Source organism: Telopea speciosissima, chromosome 3 (genome assembly GCF_018873765.1).
Source record: "Telopea speciosissima isolate NSW1024214 ecotype Mountain lineage chromosome 3, Tspe_v1, whole genome shotgun sequence".
In the NCBI taxonomy this organism is placed as follows: Eukaryota; Viridiplantae; Streptophyta; class Magnoliopsida; order Proteales; family Proteaceae; genus Telopea; species Telopea speciosissima.
Window position 1 is genome coordinate 49,320,733 of NC_057918.1, and position 26,433 is coordinate 49,347,165.

A 26,433-nucleotide genomic window follows, 5' to 3' on the forward strand; every position below is an offset into this window, starting at 1 on the left:
TCTATCATAAGCCTCTGTCGTCGTAGGGACCCTACAGGGAATGAACTTCAAAGGAAGAGCTACTATCTGATTATCCCATATCAATGTAGCCATCTGTGCCTCTCGAGTGCTCCCCATTGTAAACCTCTAAAATTTACTAATAAATCAAGGCTCATGTGTTATTAGTTTCTAGGTTAGGTAGTTACTCATTTGGTAAAAGATATCATTGTAGAAGTTTGTTTGGGTATTCTTCTCAGCTTCCAGCAAAGATTTAATTAATATATACCAAATTTATATTAAAAATTAATTTAAATATCCAGTCATAACTCTCCGTACTTCATACATTGCATTGAAATATCCTAAAAATATCTGTACAGATGCCACGTGGGATCCCTTGACTGACAACTATCTAGAGAAAGAAACTTCCAATTGACACAAACATTATTGTCCTTTTTTTTGGTAAAAAAACATTATTGCTCTTATTCCCCTTCCTCCTATAAAGTACTAAGAATGAACTAGAGACAACCCACAACTCCAAAACCACTCTAGTTGTTTTCTTTAGTTTTTGTTGCTCTCTTGTTAAATCTCTCTCCCATGGAGTTTGATACCAAATACGTAGATGAACTCACTTTCCAACCGACAATTTTGCCAGAAAATTACATGAAACTGGGATTTGGAGATGGGTTTCCTTTAGATGCTCGCTCATCTAAAGGATATCTCCATGATTTCCACCAAAATGATCAGTTTCATGTTGATGGCTTATTGTCAAATTTGAATTTCGGGGTCGCTTCTTCCTATTTCAATCAGTTCGAAACTTTAGCGAATGGATGTTCTTCGAATTTCAATATCTCTGATTCAATGCCCCTTATAGAAGGTGGTGCCATGGAGAAATTTCAAAATTGGGACTTCATGAATTTCCCCCCTAGAATTGCACCTAAGGTCGTGATCGCCCAAGATAGGAACCCCTCTTTGAATTTTTGAGAACCAGCAAACTTGGCATTTTCGCCTGAGCAAATGGCATGCATTACTGCAAAAAATAGGTTTTATAGGAAGATTGATATGGTTAGAAAGAAATTTTCAATTAGGAGGATAGGCGAAGCCCACAGGAAGACGAATCTGATCAAAGGGCAATGGACAATTGAAGAGGACGAGTAAGAAGTTTTTTTTTCTTATCATGAATAATGAATCATCTTGTATAGCATGCTTAGTTTTCATCTAAAAAAAATATTGGTTTTCTTATTTCTTATTCAAGAACAAGCATTGATCATAAAATTGTTTATGTGCAGACTTTTAGTGCACTTGGTGGATGAGTATGGGTTGAAAAACTGGTCTCAAATTACAAAAAAATTGGAAGGACGAATAGGAAAACAATGCAGGGAACGATGGCACAACCATCTAAAGCCGAACATCATGGTTCTTCTTCTTGCTCTTTGCTTTGTATTTTCTCAATATGGAATTCATTTAATCTAGCACACCCATGAACTTCCAGTGTATACACAAACATACAATCATATCTATATACATGTATATGTGCAAATACATTCATTATCAACACATTGTACACCGTTGCATGCAAAGCTTCCTTATTATGTGTCGTGCACTATATGATATACTTATGGAATCATTGACCGCTTCGTCATTCTTCTATATGTGTCGATTCTTCATGGATAAGTACGATATTAAAGTGTATAAGTCCAAAATTGGTGGTTTTACACCATTTACTTTCATCTCATCAGTGGATAGAAACATCATTTAAATGGTAACATACATACTTATACTCTTTACCAAAAAAAATATAAATACTTATACATTTTAAGTGTGTTTTACTTGCAAAAAGCTGAATGGACTGAGGAGGAGGACAAGATTATAATTAAGGCCCATATAGAATTAGGAAATAAATGGGTAGAAATTGCAAAGATGATGAATGGAAGGACTGCAAATTCCATAAAGAACTATTGGAATGGAATCAAAAGAAGGGCATTATCAAGGCGAAAATTTCGAAGCTCACAAAATCAAATTTCAAGTTCTCCCTTGCAAAATTACATCAATAGCTTGATTGAAACATCACACTTTATAGATAATGAAAGCAATGCATGCACTGATGCCAACATGCAAACTCGTAATGTCATGACCAGACCCTCAACTCAGTTTCCAAAGAGTGCTGAATTTTTTGCAGATGATGACTTAGTGCCCAATTATGATGCTAGCAACATTCCAGATTTATATTTCACCAATACGATGATGTTTCCTGAGAATTACAGTCTTGTGTCTATATTTGATGAGATTCCAGACACATCTATTGTTGATGATACAAATTTTGGAGATGGAAATGCCATTGGATAGGGATTCACTACTGTAGTATGAGACAAAGAGGGAGATGGACTTGGTGGAGATGATTACTCAAGCCAATATCTAAATGATGCTTCATTTTCATGCCAACCTAGATATGTTAATATCTTTTAAACCCGTTAGGGATTTTAAAGTGATTTTAAAAGGGTCCTTTTCGGGGAAAAAATTTTTGTTGGGGGAAAATAAGAAGAATAATATAAGTAGAAGCTAGATAGACAGGTCATTTTATTGTCTCAAAAGTTAAATCATAGTACTGTATAGTATAGCAGGAAGAAGAATGGTGGGCATTGTAACGAGAAAAGGAAATAAATTAAATAATAGAAACCTTTCTTTTATTTTATTTTTTGGGGGTGGAGAAGGATATATAGAATAGAAACTGTTGGCTTTGTTAGAAATGTTATGACATTTTTTGCTTTATGGAAAGTTTGGCGTAATTGTTTTCACTAGCCATCATGCTTTGGTGGATTATAACTAATTATATGTTTAATTCATAAGCTTGTATGTAGGTAAGCACTCAAAGGCACCAACCCTACCCCCTCCAAAAAAAAAGAAGTAAAATACACCTTATAAATGAGATTATTAATGAAAAGCTATTGAGGTCTAATGTCATATTTTGTTTCCCTTATTTTTTATGTAAATACTCTCATTATACAATCTAACTGGTGTAATGGATTCAAAGTTAGAAAATTAGGTCTTCTGACTAGACTCCACTCGCTCGCATCAAAACTTGGGGTGAGTCAAACCTAGTTGTAAGGTACCATGACCTTGAAGGGTTCTTGGTGATCGACACCTTCTTCTTTGGCCTTTAATGAAGAGGGGTTTGGGGAAACATCATAAAAAGGAGTCGCTACCTAGGATGAGGGCTTAAAACCCATTGGGGAAGGCTCAATCCTTGGTCAAGGGAAAGAACTGGATTTGATTCCATCTAGTCTGGTCAGAGATTAGAGTAAGGGTCAGGTTACATAGGTGGAAAGGTGTTAGGCACCCACTCCGCCCCACAAAATCGGTCTTTCTACTAGATACAGAGTTTGAACATTCTCCCTAGTCTTTTGTCTTATACTAACATGTATGATTAATTTTAGATAACTACTATACACTATTGTACATAGAAAATGTTACATACTACCCCCGAGAATGCATTTTATTCTAATTTACACTACCCCGTATTACTGTATTGGTTTACCTTGTGCAAAATTAAAATAGGGGAAAAGTTGATTATACCTGAGTTCAACCCTTGATGAGGGTCAAAAGCGTAGGGCCCCTTAGTGCCAAATATGAACATTAGTACGGAAGTTTGGTTGACTCTCATCTCGGGGGAAGGGGACTAACCATTTTTTTCTTTCTTGAAGGACTATATTCCTTGGGTACCTTGGGCTTAGAAGTGGACCTGGTATGTACTTCTAGGCCAACTTTAGGGATATCCTTCCTCACGAGCTTTGGGCACTGAGGGACTGTCCGTTAGAGAAGGGAGGCTTAGGGACACTGAAAAAACACCAAAAAAGTTACCAAATACTCTTAGAAAGGGGCTCCAAAGTTCTGAAGTTTGTGTCTTGGGATGAGGGCGATCATCCAATTTTTTACGTGCATTATATCGTTGGAATCATCTCTTTGAGAACTATCCAATGATGTGGGAGACGGGCCAAGTTTTGACCTATGATTCCCCTAAAAATTTGAGATAAGAATTGAAAATGTTTTCGCAACGTGGGAATTTAGCGACCTTCCTTATACTACTCCCGCACCACTGGCTAATGTTACGTGTCTCGTGCCAAAATTGTCTAATCTAACCAAACGAGGTTATGGTGGGTGAGTATTTAGTGGTCTTAATGTGGGGATGAGTCCAAGAGGTGTGTGGGGACAAGCGAAGAGGGCTTCAGGATCATCCCTTCCTTCCTTCCTTTGAAAAGATACAAAGGGTCCCTAGGTCTCTTTTGAAAATGATTCGACACTTAAATTAGGGTCTAGGGCTCATGCTAAAACAAACAAAAAAAAAATGACTAATCCAAACTGATCTAATCACATATTAGGGTTCATGTTAGGTTGCAGTCCGAGGAAGGTATTAGGCACCTCGGTCTACCTGGTCAAAACCAGACTTCCATCCTAAGGTTGTAGATTATGAAACGGTAAATTATGTAACATTAATGCACAAAAAATCACACAAAATAAGGAAATGATGGAATGGCATACCTAATTTCTATTCATGCTGCATAGTTAGTATAGTGAATGTAAAACATACATAATGGGAAAATTAAAAAAAGGTTTGTCTATATATAACCTAGTAGGTTTACAAACGTTTTTGTAACCTAATTTTATATTCCATACATATCCCTATTTTATAATAGGAACCTATTTGGATGAAGGGGTATATTTGTCATTTAAATTGTAGAATTACAATTACAAATGTCAGGATCAAGAGTGAATGTTAAGGATAGTTGTGTAAATTCTCAAGTGATTGCATCTCGGTTTTATATATCACATCTTTCTTCCTTGCTTCAGCCGATTGGAAATCTTTTTGAGCTGCAGAGTACAGTCGTCGAGTTGCAGAGCACGATTCCCTCTTCACCTCTCACCCACAGGGGAGTTAGAGTTGCTGCGGGAACTCAATTGCACCTATCAGATGTCAAAATTCAAGTATGTGGTTATTTTGAAATAATGGTACAGGAATCAAGAAGGGAAAAACTACCTTAAGAGGTGTTCAAGGTAAGATTTATACTAAGTATTTGATGGTATTTTGATGGCTTTGATTATGAAAGATCTATGTTTTTAGAAGGGTTTTAAAGTTGTACATTAGTACTTAAATGCATGGTTTTTGTGTTGGGTGAAATCCCCATTTGAGAACCCCAAACCGAGTTAGAGACTTGCTCTCTTGAGCAAGAAATATTTTTAAGAATCGGTCGACCGATATGAAGAACCAGATCGACCGGATGATATGGATCATTCAGTAACCAGTACGATAGAAGTCAGTGACCATTTATGTTTAGTCTAGTTGGAACTAGATGATCTAGTTGGTATCTACGAGGCCCCAGATTTTACTCCCTCAAATCAAGGAAGAAACTATAGAACATCCTAGAGCCTATGGTGCCTAGTGGCAATAGTGGGGACCATACTTGACCCTTATTTGATTTAAGTACCTGCTAGCATATAGTGGAATTATTATACTATTAAGCCTTAATTCATGATGCATTTGCACAAGGCTTAGTGACCATATTGAGTACTTATGCCCTATGAATGGGAAAAAACACCTATTAGATTTGAGTTGGAGTTTGGCCTAACCTAGACCAAACCATAAGTTATAACCTAAACCCATAGGGTTCAAATCAGTTCATCCTAACCTTGTTTGGGCCAAATGATTAGCCTAGGGATATTTTTCCGAGCCTATTAAGACCCCCAATTGAGGGTTTGGTTAGGAGAATCTCAACATTTGTTCTAGAGAGAATAGAATAAGAAGTTGAAGAGAAGGAAGTTGAGACAAACTTGTAGCTTCGATGGAAGAATCCATTGATACACCTAGGGTTTGGGTGGAGTCAGCTTAGGAGAGTGGTTACGCAAGTTGAGATGATGATGGAGAGTCCAGCCACCATAACATGGCTAGAATTCCTTGTTTGGTTTTCAATTTGAACCTTGTATTTCGTTTCCAGTATGGTAATGAGGTGATTTGGGTGACATTACACCTGTTAGTAGCATGGCTTTGAAGGGAATGAAAGGAGAAGGGACGCCATGGGTTGGGTTTATGGAGATGGCAAACCAAGGTAAGGTTTCCCAAATCCATGAATAGGTTATGGTTCATTTTAGGGTTCATTTTGTATCATTTAAGGTAGGGTTAATGATTTGAATGCTTGATTTCAATGTATGAGGGTCTGGGAAGAAAACCACTACGAAACCCCCAATTTTTCCAGAGCTGAAATACAGCTCGGATGCATTCTAGGCCCAACGGGATCTCTGGCAGAACCATCTGGCGATCTGGCAAAGCAACCGGTGACCTCCGGTTGTCTTTGGAATTAAAGGTTTTTGCTAAACAGAAATAGTGACAATCGAATCCAATCATCTTTCATTGACCTTGAATCCTTCTTCGACCATGAAACCTTCATTGCCCATCGTTCTTGGAACCCATAACCTGAAACTAGAATCCTTCATTGACAAAGAATCCATCATCAACCTTGAATCCTTCTTCGACCATGAAGCCTTCATTGCCCATCGTTCTTGAAACCCATAGCCTGAAACCTGAATCCTTCTTCGACCATGAAACCTCTTTCGAACCTTCATCAAACCTTGAAGCCTTGAACCTTGATCGAACCTTGAAACTAGAATCTTTCATCTTAACTCAAACCCCTCATCGAACCTTGATCTTCTTCCATCCTTGAAACCTAGAACCTTCATCGACCTCGATGCCCTATAACCTCTTTTGCTTTCATTACCTTAACCTTCATCGAAAACCTGTTAGCATTATACCCAGTAGTCCATGGTTTCTTGATTTTGTCCTTTCATCACCCCTAAACCCAGAACCTTCATCATTCTTGTAACCTAAAATTTGTTTGTTCTGGTTTTCTCATCGTTCTTGTAACCTCTTTCGCTTTCTTGATTTTACGCACGTTAGGAACTCATTTTAGAATTGAGCTCTGGAGGTGCACGCTAGTGTAGCTGTGCACTATGGTTTTCTCTCATGGTTTATCCTCCCACCACCAGGGAAGGTCTTTAGTCGACTCCCTAGCCATCGATGGTTGGCAAGACTTGGGGAGTGGGGCGCCTGCTGCTTCGTCGATTACTAGATCCTTCGCATTCATGGTGTCCCAATTTGGTTCTCTAGCGGCCCAAGATTGCGGTGAAAGCCCCTTCAACCCACTTGTGTTCACCTGCCGTCTTCTTCATTGCCGAGGAGATCTCTCTTTCGGAGGAACCTTTTCATCTTACGTTGGTGGCAAAGTATGCTTATGGGAAACCTTCTATTTTTTATGTTAAGAAATTTTTGCAAACCACTTTCCACCTCTCTATTGATGTTATTATCTCATCCTTGGATGCTAGACACCTTCTTCTTCATTTTATAAATCATGCGGACTTTGTTCGAGTTTAGTTATAGGAAGTGGTGTTTATGCAAGTCTTTTCTTTTAGATTCTTCAAGTGGACTCAATTTTTCAAGGCTGGGGTGGAATAGCCAATTGTCCCTGCATGGATCTCATTCCCCAATCTTCCTGTGAATCTCAAGGCAATTTTTTTCTCTCTCCATGGCAATTATTGTGGGAAAGATTTTAAAAATTGATAGAGCGACATCAAGTTGCACCAGAACGATTGCTGCTCATGCTTGTGTGGAATTGGATTTACGTGCTTGTCACCCAATCTGGATAGGCTGTGGTTCATCGGGCTTTTTCCAAAAAGCTTTTTATGATTGAATGCCTATTTTCTATATGGGATGTTCTAAATTAGGTCATGTTTTGGAGAATTGCAGAAAGAGATCTGAAAATCCTTCAAAGTCCAACTTGAACGTGGCAGTCAAAATTATTGAGGCTAAAACCAAACAAAATATTGATAAAGGCAAGATTTCTATTGAGGAAAACCCTCTAGAGATCAAGATTTTGCAAAGGCCCACAATGCTTTCAATGTCCAAGGCAGTCATTGACCTGGAAGAGGGCCAAATCCCTATGCAACAGATGGTCAAAGTGAATCATGAGTTGGTTATTGTTGATGGGGACCACCAAAGGAAGCTTGGAAATTCTGATACAAGCATCTATTGGTGCCCCACAGGAAGAAGGCTTGACGCCCTTTCGTTGGAAAGGATTGAGGAAGTCCATTCAATTGTTGAAGATGCCAATGACGATCTTGAGATGATCACCAAGGGAGACAGAGTGAACTTCTCCAAATTCCCCATGGAGAAGTGTTGGTCCGATGGTGAGGGTAAAGAAGTTTGAAACATTCCTGGCAACCAATACTCCACGACAGATGATTTTTTTATTGGCAGGGGCTTTAGTGCTTTTATGAGCCGGTTTGTGGAAGAAAAAGAACAAGTGGAAGAGAGTCCTAAGCAATAGAAAACGCAAGAAATCTCAGTGCAACGTATGTTTACCAGGTCCATGGGACCCATTATTCCCCATATTCAATAGATTTGATGATTGTTCTTTTTTAGAATATTCATGGATTGGGTAATCAGCCTTCTTTGAGGCGCTTGAAGTCCATTATTAAAACATCACATGTGGATATGGTGGCAATCGCCGAGCCTAAAATCCAATTTGCAGGTGCATTAAGAATTATGAAAAAGCTTGGGATGGATGTTGGCTGTTCTAATGGTACAGATAATAGTGAAAGAATCTGGGTTTTCTGGAAAAATGAGATTCAAGTCTTGGTGATCAAGGAGCATGTGCAATATATTTCTCTAAATGCATCGTGCAACCCTCCACCAATTTTTTTTATCACTTTGGTTCATGCGTTATGGTTAGCAAGTGATCACAAGGCCCTTTGGGAAAATTTAAGGGAGGATGCGGCTTCATGTTCGCTACCCTAGGCGATTGGGGGTGAATTTCAATGCCATCTTAGACACTTTAGAGAAGACTGGAGGAAGGCCGGCGTGCTTCATTTCCTTGGAGGACTTTGGCAACTTTTTGAATGATGCGGCATTAGTAGATGGAGGTTTCGAAGGGAATTCATTTACCTGGAGCAATAATCAGGAAGGAGGTAGGAAAATTTTGGCTCATCTTGACTGCTTTTTACTTAATAGCATTTGAACAGACACTTTTGCTTCAAGTAAAATCATCCATCTAAATAGGCTTTGTTCGGATCACGCCCCAATTCAGCTAGAATGCTCGTTGCATGTTACGTCTCATTTTTGCCCTTTCAAATTTCAGCAAATGTGATTATTACATCTTGATTTTTTGGACTGTGTTAAGCATAATGTTGGACTACCCCAGTCTTTGGTTCCCCTCTTTATATCCTTTCCTTGAAATTAAAGCTGCTTCAAAACCACCTTCACACTTGGAATAAGTCAGTATTTGGGAATATTCATCAGAATGTTAAAAATGCAGAAGACTGTTGGAGTAGGGTAGAAATTGGGTTTGACCAAAACCCCTGTGATGTGACCCAGTCAGCGCTTGTAGAGGCGAGAATGGCTTTAAATGAGGTTCTCCTGTGGGAAAAAATTTTCTAGAGAAAAAAATCTAGAGTGTAGTGGCTTAAAGAGGGAGAAAGAAATACAATTTTTTTTCATGCTATGGTTAAAGCTCGGTGAAGCAAAAATGGTGTTGAAAAAATTAAAGATGGCAATGGAACATGGATTTTGGGCGAGGAGTGGGTCTCGGCTGAGGCTATTAGATATTTTGAGAAAATGTTTGCATCTCAGGGCTCTCAAAGAGATGATTTGTTACAAATCATTCCTCGGTTAGTTACCGATGAAGGTAATGCTCTTCTTTTAACCTTCCCATCTTTTGAGGAAGTCAAGAAGGCAGTTTTTTATGTATCCATGGATAGTGCTCCGGTCCGGATGACTTCTCCGGTTATTTTTTTATAGCTTGTTGGGATGTTGTGGGTAGTGATGTTTGGGAATTGGTAAAGGATTTTTTTACGAGAGGTTTCTTGCCTAGGAGCTACACATCTACACATCCGGTGCTCATCCCTAAGAAAAAAGGGCCTGAGGTAATGTTCGATTTTCGTCCCATTAACCTTTGCAAATTTTCTTATAAAATTATTGCCAAAATAATTTCCTCTAGACTGGCTTCTATTCACCCTGGCATAGTTTTTGAGGAACAAGTGGGTTTTGTCCAAGGTCGAAGCATTCATGATAATATAGCCTTGGTTCAAGAAGTTGTTCATGACATAAATAGGAAATCCCGAGGTGGGAATGTGGTTCTCAAGCTGGATATGGCTAAGGCATATGATCGCCTTGAATGGGAGTTTCTCTATCAAGTTCTGTTCAGGTTTGGTTTCGCAGAAAGGTGGATTTATCTTATTAAAAAAAATGATGGAAAATTGTTGGTTCTCATTTGTTTTGGATGGCAGGCCTACTGGTTTCTTCAAATTTTCTAGGGGAATTCTACAAGGAGATCCTTTATCGCCATCTCATTTCATTTTAGCTGAGGAATTTCTTAGTAGAGGTTTGAGAACACTCTTTGTAGAGGGTAGAACGGAGTGCTACCAACTGCCATGGGGTTGTCCTGGAATTACACTTAGTCTGTTCGCAGATGACACCATACTTCTTTCGAGATGCATGAAAAAATCCCTAAAGGAAATTCTCGATTTTATTAGCAGGTATGAAGGATCCTCAAGGAAGCTAGTAAATAAGCCAAAGAGTTACTTTGTTTTAGGGAAAAAAATTGAGGAAAATAAATTTCAAATGGTTGAGGCTGTTACAGGATTTGTCAGGAAAAGCTTGCCAATTACATATCTTGGTGCTCCTCTTTATGTAGGAAGGCTCCGTATCAACTTTTTTTGATGATTTTTTGGCAAAAATGCGCAAGAAAGTGGCGGGGTAGAAAGGAAAGTTACTTTCGGTGGGTGGAAGGTTTATTCTCCTCAGGCATGTCTTCTCCTCTATGCCCATTCATATTATGCCTGTTTTGGATATTCCCAGTACTGTGATAAAAAAAAATTTAACAGTATATGTTCTGATTTTTTATGGGGATTTTCGGATTGGGGAAAACGACACCATTGGGTGGGTTGGTATAAGATTGCACGGCTGATAGAGGAAGGAAGGCTTGGCATCCGGCATTTAGAAGACATTGGTAGTGCCCTTAGATTTAAGGGCCTCTGGAGAATTATGACAGAAATTCATTGTGGTGCAAATTCTTTAGAATAACCACATCGCTTTGGCCAATGTGAGAGATGTTGGATTAATTTCTTGGAAAAGAGCTTTAAATCAAAGGGAGTTGTTATTGTCAAATTCTAGATGGCATATTGGATTGGGAGATATCAATTTTTGGATTGATAATTGGTCGGGATGGGGTCCTCTAATGGACCATGTTGATGGGAAGCTCCACCTGGATCTCAATTTGCAATAAGGGACGTTCTCACTATTGAGGGAAGTTGGAATAAAGAAATTCTGTTGCAAATAGACTCTCAGGAAGTGCATGATAGCATATTGGGGAATACTTACTACTTGTCTAATAAGAATGACAGGCTCGTGTGGACGCCGGCAAGTGATGGGAAAATTTCCCCTAGATCGTTATGGAATGAAATCAGAAATGTGGAGGAGAAAAAACTATTTTCAAAATGGTTTTGGAATCAATCCATTCCAACAAAAACTGGCTTCTTCTCTTGGCAGATTATGAGTGGTGAAATTCCAACGGATGAGGCTTTGAAGAAAATGGGAGTGCCACTTGTTTCCAAATGTCTGTGCTATGCTAGGCCAAAAGGTGATTCTACTTCTCATTGTTTGGTCAAAGGTAATACTGCCACTAAAGTATGGACTTCTTTCTCTAGACTCTTTGAAGTGGAAGTGATTCCTTTGCAGGATGTTAAAAGTAGGGTATTGTTCTAGCAATACCATGCTTCAAGCAAGAGTTTTTATGGGATGATAATGGGTTTTATTCCCTAATTTATCATATGGGAACTCTTAGGAAAGAGAGAAATAATAGGAGGCATGGGGAAAGAGCAAGGTCGGCTTGCTACATTATTGAGGCAGTAAAAAGCTAGATTAAAAAAATTCCATACTTCGGCTCTTTCTCAAAATCTCCAACCTTAAAGGAGTCTCTTATTCTTGATATTTTTAACCTCTCTCACATTCCAATTCGACACAAAATGCCCATCCCCGTATACTGGTGCCCCCCTTCAATTCTGTCAAGCTCAATGTGGATGGCGCATGCAGGGGGAATCCGGGTTTGGGGATGGAGGGGGCATTATTAGAGGCAATGATGGTCGTTTGTTGGCAGCCTTTGCAAATTTTTATGGGGAGTGTACCAACTTTATTGTAGAAATCAGAGCTCTAAAAGATGGTCTCCACATATGCACAACTATGGGGTATTCGGACTTCCATGTTAACACGGATTCCTCCATGGTGGTGCGTCGTACTTCCTCAAAAAGTGCACTCTTTAGAAAGGATGATATTGGCTCCATGACATTCAAGTTATGATTGATTCATTTCACCCCAGGATTTCTTTCACCTTCAGAGAAGGCAATAGGGCTGCTGACTGGCTGGAAAATTGGGCTTGTGACTCGGTGAGTAATTCCTTCTTCGCTTCTGATTGAAGCTTTCTCTGGGTCTCAGGCGTATTCTGCGTGAGGATGTAACCGATATTCCAGTGTTGAGAACTCATTAATTATTTTTGTGGGTTTTGTATGGGAGTGAGGTATGGTCTGTTAGAGTGTATGAATGATAATGTTCTCATCTCGGGTTGGGGTAAGGCGGGTATTTACCCCCCTTGTAATCCGTTTTATTGGTTGATTGATCTTTAATAAATTGCTAGGGGCCAGCCCGGGTCCCAGAGAATATTCGGGTTAAAAAAAAATAGTGACAATCGGATCACCATCCAATGAGTCTGAATACCCATCCGGATAGCAACCGGTGAGTCTAGATAACCTCAAAAGGCCTATTTGGCCTATTTTCACAATCAAGATCAATGGGGAGGGGGTAATTGGGATTTTGGAGACTCTAACTTACCTTTAGCCTTTGTATGATGACAGATGGGCCATGATCTGGGGGTTTGAACAAATCAATGTGAGTGGACTCTACTTTGGAATTTCTCCCGAATTTGCGTAACGATGTGCTTATTTAATTATTAGTTAGTATGATGTAATATGTGTTACATTACGATTATGTATAATTATTCTATGTGGCATATATAAATTAGAGTATATTTACGATTTTCCCTCTTCAATTATGATAGGTGTTTAATGTACTAAAGGTAAGGAGGAATGATTATTGGTTGATCTACTTGTGTGATTGTGAACAGTTGACCTGGGTGTTGTATGTAAAGTGTGGTGTATTGACGTACGTGTGATTGAATTCTTGAACTCATTGATAGGATAATGATGTTGTATGTGCATTTGTGAAAGGTTGTAAGTGAATCTCGTGTTGTCTTGATGTTAGTGGTGACTCTAGGTGTCTTATAGGTAGAGGTATACTTTCGAGTATAATATATGTATATATATAAAATGATTTAGGATCAACTATAGAATAAACCCATAATAATCAAGAAACAAAGGAAACAGAAGACCATCATAATTTTATTAGATTAATCCAAAATGTTTCCCCTCAAAAGTGGTATGTAAAGATTACAATAGTAATTTATTCTTCCCATAAAATTACAGCTACTGCTCTTATTGATACAGGAGTCGAATTAAATTGTATTCAAGAAGGGATAGTCCCAACTCAATATTTTGAAAAAACAAAACAAAGGTTAGCAAGTGCAAATGGTTCTAATATAATTATAAATTATAAACTTTCGGATGTACACATATGTAAGCAATGTGTTTGCCTTAAGCAAGTATTCATTTTGGTTCGAGATCTAGACTCAGAAATCATATTAGGACTACCTTTGATAGAATTAATTAAACTTTTACTATTACTGACCAAGGAATCTCAACTAAAGTTCAAGGAAAGAAAATAATTTTTGAATTTTTAGAAAGAACTCAAACTAAACAAATAGACATGGTTAAAGCTGTAGCTATTACTAAAGCACATAGCATAAATATGATCAATAAAAAAGAAAAACATTTGGAATACTTAAAGAAAGAAGTAGCCCATAAAAGAATCGAAGAAAGATCAAAAGATATATATTAATACAACAACAAATAACAAGTATCCAAAAACAATTTGAACAACACTTATGTTCTGATTTCCCTGATTCATTTTGGCATAGAAAGAAACATACATAAGACTCCCATATGAAAAGGACTTTTCTGAGAAAAATAAACCTTCCAAAGCAAGACCAATTCAAATGAATCAAGAATTACAAGAAACTTGCAAAAAAAAAAAAATAAAATTTAAGAACTCCTAGATAAGAAATTAATTAGGAAAAGCAAATCTCAATGGAGTTATGCAGCCTTCTATGTCAACAAAAATGTTGAGATTGAAAGACGAACATCAAGATTAGTTATGTATTATAAACCTTTAAATGATGCTTTACAATGGATAAGACATCCTATTACTAACAAAAGAGATATACTCCAGAAAGTTTATCGAGCAACAATCTTTTCTACATTTGATATGAAGTCCGGATTCTGGCAAATCCAAATCCATGAATAAAACTGATACAAAACCGCATTTACCACTCCTTTTGGGCATTCTGAATGGAATATAATGCCCTTTGGATTAAAAAATGCTCCAAGTAAATGAATGACATTTTAAACCCTTATATAAATTATGACATTGTCTATATAGATGATATTCTTATATTTTTTAGAATCCATAGAACAACATTTTAAACATTTGAAACGCTTCTACCAAGTAATGAAAAAAGTTGTTTAGTTCTTTCCCAAAAGAAAATAGAATTATTTCAGACCAAAATTAGATTTTTAGGACATTATGTTCACCAAGGAACGATTATCCCCATAGAAAGAACAATTGCTTTTGCTGACAAATTTATAGATCAAATTCTTGAAAAGAAACAACTACAATGCTTTCTCGGAAATCTAAATTATGTTAGAGATTTTATTCCACACATAAGAAAAATTTGTGAGCCTTTGTATTTACGACTAAAAACGAAACCTCCTACTTGGACAAATGAACAAATCAGAGTCGTTCAAAAGATCAAACAATTAGTCAAAGAAATCTCATGCCTTTACCTTGCAAATCCAATTCTATTTAAAATAGTCGAAATAGACGCCTCAATTATAGGATATGGAGGAATCCTAAAATAGGTAGACCAGACAAAGAATAATTAGCCCAATTCACATTTGAAACCGGGAATTCTGCTAAAAAGAATTACAGTACAATCAAAAAGGAAGTTTTGTCAATAGTTTTATGTATTCAAAAGTTTCAAGGTGATTTGTTAAATAAGAAAATTTTAGTACGGGTTGATTGTAGTGCTGCCAAACAAGTTTTGAAAAATGATGTTCAAAATATTGGATCAAGACAAATTTTTGCTAGATGGCAAGCCCTTTTATTGAATTTTGATTTTGATATCCTTCATACCAAAGGAGAAATGAATTCAATCCCTGACTTCCTTACTCATGAATTCTTACAGGGACCAAAAACCATTAACCTGATTAGGATGGTTCCACCAAAGGAGCAACCTCTTTCCTCAATAGTCAGGTCCAAGTATTCTTATGCAAAGCCCCTACCTCTCAACTAGTTAGCAAACACCAAACAAACAAGCTCAATTGTCCTTTTTACCCATGTGGTTGCAACATCCCAAACAGTCTCAAGACCAAGTACACAGAAAGAAATATCAAAGCAAACCTCTCAACCCAAACCAAAGAGCAAATATGTCCATAAAGCTTTCTACTAAGATCTCATTCATCTAGAAGAACCTTATACACTCAAGTGTAACACTCCAACAGATGTTGCAAACAAAGTTTCTATCAAGGATGACATTATTACTCTCCAAATCCTGCCAAGATACAAGAATTTTATGAATATATCCTTATAGACACTGACTTCATAAGGATGAAACAAAATTTTGACAAAAATGAGATACATCTAGTAACCCATTCAACAGTTACTATCCTCAAGATCCTCACATCACAAGATTGGGCTGCTCACCCTTTGTCAACCTAAAAATTTTCCCAACAATATCTACCCCAAGAATACCATTACTTTGACTATATGGATGCGTGGCAGTTTGCATTCCTCTATCAAAACTCAGAAAACCACCATTCATGGTTTTTCTACTTTGACTACATGTTTTCAAGCCCAATTCCAAACAGGTTCTCAAAATGGTGGACTGCGTATGGTCCAATCGAAGAAATCTTGCCACCAAAAGTCATGAAAATCTTTGTAGCTTTTTGCGAACACACAACAAAGGCCCCAAAATAGTATGATCTCTTCTGGTTCTTCTTACATTGCTGATGAGCACATTTATGTGTGAAATCTTAGGGCATAAATCATACATTTTACCACATTGGACAGAGTTACTCGGTGTTTTCTTGTGCTTTTCAGGTTTTAGGTGAATTCTTGAGAAAATGGAAGAGATGATGCTAAAGAAATGTTTTTATGCTGTTTAAAGGTGTTAATGACTTGGATGTGTAGCCCATCGAGTCAGCTTCGTAACGGTTCAAACGGCACTTGATTCCGAGTTGAAACGAAGAAGTTACGGCCGTTTCCGTAACGAAGCGTGAAAATGGTCTGTAGGGGTTTATTTGTAATTATTGACACTCGGCCGGGGAGAAAGTGAAGCGAAAGTTCAATTCTAGGGATCTTAACGCAATTATTAGAAGTTATATTTCCTGTACCCGAAAGATTCCATTTGGAGGGCTCTGGACAGTCCAACTTCAACTTGAGATATCTTGGGCTCCCAAACTCCAAATTGGACGAAATTTGGGTCTATTTTGGGTGATTTTTCGCAAGGAACACAATGGTGAGGCCTATATAAGCACCTCATGCTCCACGTTTTCTGAAGGATAGAATGGGTATTTTATTTATTCTTGAAGGAATCCTAGTCATCACCCTTTCTCTCCTCCAACTTCTCAAGGGCATTTCTGAAATTCTACTTGGGATAGATTTATTTTGAAAGATATTTTCTCATCTATGGAAGGTTGAAAAATCAAAGATGCTTTGATTTTATTGCTTGAGAAGATATCTACAAAGAAAAGGAAGCACTTGTTAGAATTGGAAGTTTACTTTTCGAAATGAAGGTCTATGTAAACAATTTTCTCTTCTTCTTCTTTCTATTTTTTCTTTTTCTTAGGATTCAAGGCATTGTAAAGAGGAAGGAGAAGAGAATATTCTCTTTTCTTAGGGAATATTTCTCCTACACTTCCCTCTTCTCTCTTCTCTTCTCTTCCCCCTATAAATACCCCTTGCCCTTTGGGTTGTACGAAGTAGTTTTTTAGTTCAGTTTTTAGTTAGTTTCTAGTTCAATTTTAATTCAGTTTTTTAGTGTAATTTTTATTTCATTCACTTAGTGAAATTTTCTCTTCTTTTCCTATTTTTGGCTTAAGTTCTTAGTTTTGATTTCATAAGTCTAGTTTAATGGTTGTAATAGTTTTAGTTTAAAACTTCCTAGTCTAAGTTCCTATGTTGATGACAAGACATGGAGATTTAGAAGAGGAAGCCATGGTGAGTTTATTCAAGTATTCAAGCACATCAAGGTATCTCATTCTCTAAACCCTTAATCTCATTCTCCCTTTCCTCTATCTCTCTCTATCTTCTTCTTCTTCTTCCTCTATTGCTTTTATTTTTTTTATATGGTTGTGGTATGTGGATGCACTTTTACTCCTTTATTTCTTTTTATGTGATTATGAAGTGTGGCTGCGTTTTTGTTATTCCTTTCAATTCGCTTTAGTTTGATAGGTTAGATGCTCATGTGTTAGGACGCCAATTTAATCCCTTAATTTTGTTAGATGCTTATAAGTTAGGATGCATTAATTTTTATTAGTTTAATTAGTTTAATTTAACACTTTAATTTAATCCACTTTGCATTACTTTTAAGTTAATTAAATAGAGTGGCGTATATCTCCTCGTGTTCGACCCGTAGCTACGATTGACCCGTACGCTTGCGGTATTATTTTAACTCAAACAATTGCCATCTTGTATGGATAATGTATTGGGATTATTAAATCGAGTATCTCGAATCCACAGAATTGACCCTACGTAGCCTCACCAGGTCATTTTATGTTAAATGATGGGATGGATGTGACCTAACCAAGTGCAGCAAAGAAGCTATAATCAAGACCATTACAGGACTACAACTAGTACCAAAACTAGCTCCTTCTCCAGGGTTGATAGAAGAAATCAGGGCAAAACACCGACAGTTGAAAGCTGAACTAGAAGAACTTGGACCAGCAAGTGACGAAGATGAAGATGAACGGTTCAACATAGGATCAATATCTCACCACCTTCATCAAGGCCAATTTGTAGAAGATCCATGTGAAGATGATGACCTCATCACACAACAGGTCACTTCTTCAACAGCAAGGTCCATGGCCAAATCCAAGGGTAAATCCATTCAAATGAAAGGTAGCAAAAAATAAGCAAATTACTTTAAGAGAGAGAAAGAGAGCAAGTGACACTTGGCAAAAAGAAGTGTTCCTATTACTAACTCAGGATTAGTTAGTCAAGCCACTACCGGACTCAATCTAATATGGTAAAATCCTTGGATCCAACCAATGAGGAAAACAGTGTCATTGACACGTGGAATGCCTCGGTGCGATCGTAAAAGATTCCAATCCAAAACCACCTATTGGGCTGATAAAATGTTCTTATCATGAACAGGGAAAGCAAATCATCCCAGAAGATTCCATCCCAAGATCACCTATTGGACTGACAAAATGCTCTTGTCATTTCACAGAGAAAGCAAAATTCAAAAGCTGAATCAAGAAAACAAGATTTGACAACCTACAGGATTCCCTCTTCCTCCAGAGTTGCACAGTTTCAAAGGCAGACCTCAGCAAATTTTACGAAGGAAATAGGATCTCCTTCCGCTTATAAATAGGAAGAGTTTTCTTCAAAGAAGGCACTGGATTTTGAGAATAGAGAACTCAGATCTAAATTCTCAGAGCCAAAGCTTTCAGTTTTTCAAATTTTGAGTTTGTAAGTCTTGTGTAAGGAAGAAGCTCTTCATCCCCTACCCAGACTATCTAGCTCGCCACTTCCAGTTTCGACCAAGTTATCCACCCAAGCTTTTCTTTATATTATTATTTTACTAGTATCATCAAGTCCGTGTAAGTTTTCATATCCAAGTCTTTTGTATTCAAGTTTACGAATTCAAGTCTTTGTATCAAGTCTGTTCTTGATTTCAAGTTTATGTATCAAGTATTATGGATTTCCAAATCGGATAGTATTTTCTATAGATCTACCTCACACACTGAGCACATTTACTGCATTGCCTGGTTTTTCGTATGGTATTAGAGCTTTGATCAACTGCATTGCTTGGTTTTTCATATGGTTTATATATATATAAAGTTTGGAACTACACGAATCCTATCCTTGAAACCTTATTAGATTTGGGCTCAAGGGACAAGACCTCGATCATCATTTCTAAGATGGAGTTACCACTAGTTCATTGTTTCTATAGTGAGGAAGAAGAAGCCTTCTATGTGTAATTAAATATCATAGTTCCTCTGTTCCCCACATTATCCTCCCCTTTGTTCCATTATTCCCTTCTGTCCTTGTAATGTTTTCCATTCCAAGACTATTCCTCCCTACTTATTAACTCCAATAAATTACAACAATACCACTATTTGTTACTTTAACTTTACAAAGTGTTTTGCTTTTTATTGAAATTACATATTTACCATTACCTTTGCATTTTGAGCCTTTACTAGCTTAGTTGGACCCGTAGTAATCCTAACCTAAGGGTTTCGATTCAAAAGCCAATCAAACCCTCCTATTTCAAGGTTTTATTTGATAACACTCCGATTCTTGATTCCGTTGATTCCCATTCCTTAGGAATAAAATGATACTGAACTTCCATTTAGGAAATCCGATCTGATCTCATGCTCCCAGAGAATAGACCAGCACCAAAGGCGATAGACAGAACTATCTTCCGTTTGCTCCCTCCGAACATGAGGACTAGCGACAAGAATGCATTGGTCATCTTCCCCATCAGTTCCATCGACATTGAACGAATGAAATAACCTGACCTTAGATTTTTTTTACAGGCAACGTCGGCCTTAAGCAGAGCATGTGACAAAGAATCACTACTTGTAGAGCGAATGAAATCAATCAGAAAAGCAAACAAAAAAAACTAAATCTTCGAAGAAAACTTCGAAAAAGCAGCTTAAATTGTAAATGATTCAATAGATATTATTTAATTATGACACCTAAGGATAAGATTAAATGAATAAATATAAGAGCTTAAAACTAAGTTTTGTAGGAATTTTAATGTTGGAGGGAGCGAAAGGTTACAAATATTCTGTCAAATAACAAATTAAAAAACTAAATTTCTTTGATCAAGCATTTCCTTCTACACTCTCCTGTCTCTCTCTCACAAACCATATCCGCTTCACTCTGTTCTCACGATCACTCTTCCACAGGTAAAAGAGGCATAGCCCGAGGAATGTGACCATGTGGTAGAAGGTTTAGTGAGACAAAAGCTAAACAATTACAAGAATTTCACTAGAGTGCTAAGCTTATAATACAAAGAGTATATGGGTTACTATGTTTGGGATTGCTTCTGCTTTGAGAGTTGTTGCTTATATGAGTAGGATATATTATTTTGGCTGACAGTAGCCATTTTTGCCACCTTCGATGGTGGCTTCATGGGATCTAGAATCAGGCATATGAATCAGTCCTTTCAGCTCTCAGTAATCCTCTTTAATTTCCTAAAAGTGCAATGCAATATAGTTTGGGGACTATCGAGGGACGGATAAAGCTCTTTTCCACGACAGGCAATCCACATTAGGAGGGGTACACCACTGAGAATCTCGTTTATAGCCTAAGACATACTACGATGTCAGTTTGTGGCATGTCCTAATCATATATAGTCTATTTTCCTACATGATGCATGCAATAGGTAGGCTGATCGGACAGAATAAGGTTATCCTTGACAAAACCGAAATACCTGTCGCTTTAAGCGAGTTGTGGGTACGTGGTCATTTTCATATACCTAGGGAATAGGTCACACGATCTCAAAGTAATCAACCTAGTGCCTTTTTTGGGTATTGAAAATACCCCACGACACACTAGCGATTACCCTTGTTGGTGATTCTAAACCGTACAATAAATATCAAGGGTTGTGGCTTCGCCACGAATTACTTATGACTACAGATGGGGTCCAATGACTAACCATAGGGTTAAATGTATTCCCATGTTGTGTGTGTGCATGAAAGTGGTGCAAGAAGCAGCTATCATCCGATCTCAGAGTACTTAGTATGATGTACCCCACCTCCCCGATGATAGAGCACAATAGGGAGTACCCTCGTCTTTTGATTTCACTTTGAACACGATGTATGATGCTGTTAGTACACAAAAGGGGTTAGCCATACATGTTATCAGACAAAAATTCATAAGGGAAAAATTCTTACGTTCAATGGTAACATCTAGTATTGAAAGATTAACCATTGTATCCCCAGTGGAGTCGCCACTGTGACGATCTGCCACAAGATTTCCTCTCAGAGGAAAGGGGTCCCTCCTTTCGGGGATCGGGTGATAGGAGGAATATTTGGTTTGAATGATTCTTTCATATCTGGGATGGGGGTCCTGCTATCATATGAAATGGAATCGCCACCTAGAACTAGGGCCTAGGACCCAATTGGTGTAGCCTTATAAAGGGCTACGTGATTCCATGTGATCTGGTCAGAGGTTCTGGGTAAGCAGGCAGGTTACGAGAGTGGGAAGGTGTTAGGCACCCACCTCGCCTGGTTAAACTAGTCTTTCGACTAGATGCTTGTTTTCGAATATTCTCTCGTTATAAATGTTCTATACTGACATATTCGGCTAAACCATGATGCATAAGCTATTTGAAGAGAACTAAACTATATTATGCTGAATACTATGTACATTGAACATGGACACTTAAGAGTCTACATTGTACCTAAATTAAAGATCAACGATAAGAATGTATACCTGCATAATAGACCAATGCGATTATGAAAGATGCAAAGTGGAAAGTGTCCTCAGCTCAGGTGAAGACAAATGACTGACTTATCCTCTGTCAGATAGAGTAACGGCTTGCAAATGTTAAGTTTTGTACTTGGAGTCTTGGGAGCCAGATGCTCAATCCTCGGACAGAAGAACAGCGTCACAAGGTCTTGGGAACCAGATGCTCAATCCTTGGACAAAATAACTACGCTATAAGGAACTCTTCGATCTTCAAGGGAATGATACGAAAATGGGTTAGGAAAGTCGGGTTCGGAGGATCTAGACTTTAGACAGGGTAACAGATCTGAAGGTTCAAAACTAGAAGTGAGGTGGACCTCGAAATAGGCGAAATAGGGCTCTAGGGAGCAAAATAGGTGAAATGGGAGCTATAGAGTGCGGATCCTGAGAAAACTCTCCCCCACTATGCAGAAGGGGACCCCTATTTATAGGGGTATAGGGGTCCCTGGCGCTCCACGATGCTGTGGTAGACTACTGCAGTGCCAAAGTAGTTCCTTTGATCATGGAGGTGCCGTGGCTGTGGCGCTTCCGTGGTCCAAGTTGGACCGCAGAAGCCTGGCCCTCGGGCTTCGTAGTTGCGGTGGCTACTACTGCACTGCGGAATCCTGGCCACAAGCTCTATGATCGTTTCCCAAGTATTGGGAGGTTTTGGCTCTTCTTAAATGTTTCTGGGTTTGATGGGTATCAGCAACGGACGTCGTCAGTCATCTGTGTCTGGTTGTCATCATTGTCAGGGGTGACAAAATTTAGCGTCTACAGTTACCAAAGTTGTCATTCAAAAAAAAAATTGGGTAGCAATAAATGGCCTTTAGTTGATCAAAAATATAATGATTTTAATTCACTAATAAATCAAGGCTCATGTGTTATTAGTTTCTAGGTTAGGTAGTTACTCATTTGGTAAAAGATATCATTGTAGCGAGCTTGTTTGGGTAGTCTTCTCAACTTCCACCAAAGATTTAATTAAATATATCCGAACAATTTAAATATCCAATCACAACTCTCCTACACCATACATTGCCTTGAAATGTCCAAAAAATCTCTGTACAGATGCCACGTGGAATCCCTTGACTAACAACTTTCTAGAAGCAAAAAAACTTCCAAACGACAGAAACATTAATGCCATTTTTTTTTTGGGGTTAAAAAACATTATTGCTCTTATGTAGGGAAGTAAACGGATCGAATTCAGTTGGATAGTGGCATTATCATAGTCGTATCCGATTATATTCGGACGGATTCGGATAATATCCTATCGGTTTTCGAACGGATTCAGATAATTTTCGGATAATATTTTTTGAATACAGGTTCTTCTAAATGGATATGAATACGGATCAAATATGATTTTTCGACTATTCGTTGAAATATTTACCGTTTTTATGATGAGGGTTAAGGTTGAGACTTGAGAGTTCAGTAACTACCCTTTCTTCTACTCTTCTTAGTCATTTATTCTCTTACGTGTTTTTAACTTTTGATTTTTTAATAGATATGTAATTCTATGTATCACATTGCATAAAGCAATATATATATATAAACCAATAGCAAATCTAGAAAAAGAATCACACTATCTTAACTTATAAATTTATAAAAATAAGATAACAAAATCCAATAAGGTAACTTAAAAGGATAGATAAACACAAAGTTATATTTCAAATATTTTATTACCATCAGACTGCTAAACGAATCGGATAATAATCGGTCGGATAGGGGGATTATCATATTCGTATTCGATTAGTTTCGGATGGATTCGGATTCTTCTAAATGGATACGAATGCGGATCGAATACGGATTTACGAATATCCATTTACATCCCTACCCTTAGTCCCCTTCATAGTACTAAGAAAAGATAAGCTTAACAATGACACCCCTCCCTCCTATAAATTTCTAAGAAGGAACCTAAGACATCCCACAACTCCAAAACCACTACAACTGTTTTCTTTAGTTTTTGTTGTTCTCTTATCCAATCTCTCTCCCATGGAGTTTGATACCAAATACGTAGATGATCTCACTTTCCAGCCATCAATTTTGCCGGAAAATTACATGAAACTGAGATTTGGAGACGAGTTTCCCTTAAATGCTTGCTCATCTAAAGGATATCTCCATGATTTCCACCAAAATGATAAGTTTCATGTTGATGGTTTATTGTCAAATTCGAATTTAGGGGTCGCTCCTTATTTCGATTAGTTCGAAACTTTAACGAATGGATCTTCTTCGAATTTCAATATCTCAGATTTGATGCCCCTTATAGAAGGCAGTGTCATGGAGAATTTTCAAAATTGGGCCTTCATGAATTTTCCCCCTGGAATCGCGTCCAAAATCGTGATTGCCCAAGATAGGAACCTCTCTTTGAATTTTCGAGAACTAGAGTCACCTAACTTGGCATTTTCACCTGAGCAGATGGCATGCATTGCTGCAAAAATTAGGTTTTGTAGAAAAATAGACCATGGTTAGAAGGAATTTTTCAATTAGGAGGATAGGTGAAGCCCAAAAGAAGGCTAATCTGATCAAAGGGCAATGGATAGCTGAAGAAGACAGTTAAGGAGGTTTTTTTTCTTATCATGAATAATGAATCATCTTGTATAGAATGTTTAGTTTTCATCCAAAAAAAATATTGGTTTCCTTATTTCTTATTTAAAAACAAGCATTGATCACAAAGTTATGTGCAGACATTTAGTACACTTGGTGGAGGAGAATGGGTTGAAAAATGGTCTCAAATTGCAAAAAAGTTGGAAGGAACAATAGGAAAACAATGCAGGGAAAGATGGCACAACCATCTGAGGCCGAACATCACGGTTCTTCTTTTTCTTCTTCTTCCTTTTTGCTTTGTATTTTCTATATGTGGAATTTATTGAATCTAGCACATCCATGAACTTGCTGTGCATACACACACATATAATCATATCCATATACATGTATATGTACAAATACATTCATTATCAGCACATTGTACACCGTTGCATGCAAAGCTTCCTTATTATGTGTCGCACACTATATGATGTACCTATGGAATCATTAACTGTTCCGTCATTCTTCTATACGTGTCGATTCTTCATGGATAAGTACGATATTAAAGTGTATAAGTCCAAAATTGGTGGTTTTACACCATTCACTTTCATTTCATCAGTGGATAGAAACATCTTTTAAATGATAACATACATACTTATTACTTGCAGAAAGCTGAATGGACCGAGGAGGAGGACGAGATTATAATTAAGGCCCATATAGAATTAAGAAATAAATGGGTAGAGATTGCAAAGATGATGAATGAAAGAACTACAAATTTCATAAAGAACTACTGGAATGGAATCAAAAGAAGGGAATTATCAAGGTGAAAATTTCGAAGCTCACAAAATCAAGATTCAAGTTCTCTCTTGCAAAAGTACATCAATAGCTTGATTGAAACATCAAACATTGCAGATAATGAAAGTCATGTATGCACCAATGCCAACATGCAAACTCGTAATGTCATGACCGGACCGTCAATTCAGTTTGCAAAGAGTGCTGAATTTTTTGCAAGTGATGGCTTAGTGCCCAATTATGTTTCTAGCAACATTTCAAATTTATATTTCACCAATACGATGATGTTTCCTGAGAATTACAGTCTTATGTCTATATCTGATGAGATTCTGGACACATCTGTTGTTGATGATACAAAATTTGGAGATGGAAATGCCATTGGATAGGGATTCATTGTTGTAGTATGAGACAAAGAGGGAGATGGACTTGGTGGAGATGATCACTCAAGCCAATATCCAAATGATGCTTCATTTCTGTGTCAACCCAGATACATTTGTATGTTGGGATTTTTAAAGTGATTTTAGAAGGGTCCTTTTTGGAAGAAAAAAAAGTTATGTTGGGGGGAAAATAAGAAGAATAAGATAAGTAGAAGCTAGATAGATATCTTATTGTCTCATGAATTAAGTCATAGTATTGTATAGTATAGCAGGAAGAAGAATGGGTGGGCATTGTAACGAGAAAAAGGAAATGAATAAAATAATAGAAACTTTTCATTTCTTTTATTTTTTGGGGTGGAGAAGGAGAAACTATTGGCTTTGTTAGAAATGTTATGACATTTGTTGCTTTATGAAAAGTCTGGCGTAATCTTTTTCACCTTCCGTTATGCTTTGGTGGATTGTAACTAATTATATGTTTAATTCATAAGCTTGTATGTAGGTAAGCACTCAAAGGCACCAACCCTACCCCCTCCCAAAAAAAAATTAAAATACACCTTAAAGTACGATGTAATTTGTTACATTTTTTTTTTTGATGGTAAAAGTTAATGTGTTACATTACGATTATGTATAATGATTCTAAGTGGTATATATATATATATATATATATATATATATATATATATATATATATATATATATATATATATATATATATATATATATATATTAACTCGAATATTACCTGGGACCTGGGGCAGCCCCTAAGATTCTAAGTGGTACATATAAATTAGAGTATATTTATGATTTTCACTCTTCAATTATGAT

At 37.4% G+C, this 26,433-nt stretch overlaps 1 protein-coding gene across 1 annotated transcript; it reads left to right on the top strand.

The window, feature by feature from the left end:
• Positions 1-22,442: 22,442 nt before the first annotated feature.
• On the top strand, positions 22,443-25,617 carry LOC122655242 (transcription factor MYB64-like). The gene is made up of 3 exons (XM_043849451.1): positions 22,443-22,676; positions 25,108-25,262; positions 25,326-25,617. The coding sequence occupies exons 1-3, from the start codon at positions 22,443-22,445 to the stop codon at positions 25,615-25,617; spliced, it is 681 nt and encodes a 226-aa protein (XP_043705386.1).
• Positions 25,618-26,433: the final 816 nt, after the last annotated feature.

What these genes read in the sequence shown, in the direction of transcription:
- LOC122655242 (XM_043849451.1), top strand. Translation starts at nt 22,443, where the DNA reads ATGGAGGTGCCGTGGCTGTGGCGCTTCCGTGGTCCAAGTTGGACCGCA. An exon ending in GGTTGTCATCATTGTCAGGG is followed by an intron (nt 22,677 to 25,107) that starts GTGACAAAATTT and finishes TATTACTTGCAG; the next exon opens with AAAGCTGAATGGACCGAGGA. An exon ending in AAAAGAAGGGAATTATCAAG is followed by an intron (nt 25,263 to 25,325) that starts GTGAAAATTTCG and finishes GTACATCAATAG; the next exon opens with CTTGATTGAAACATCAAACA.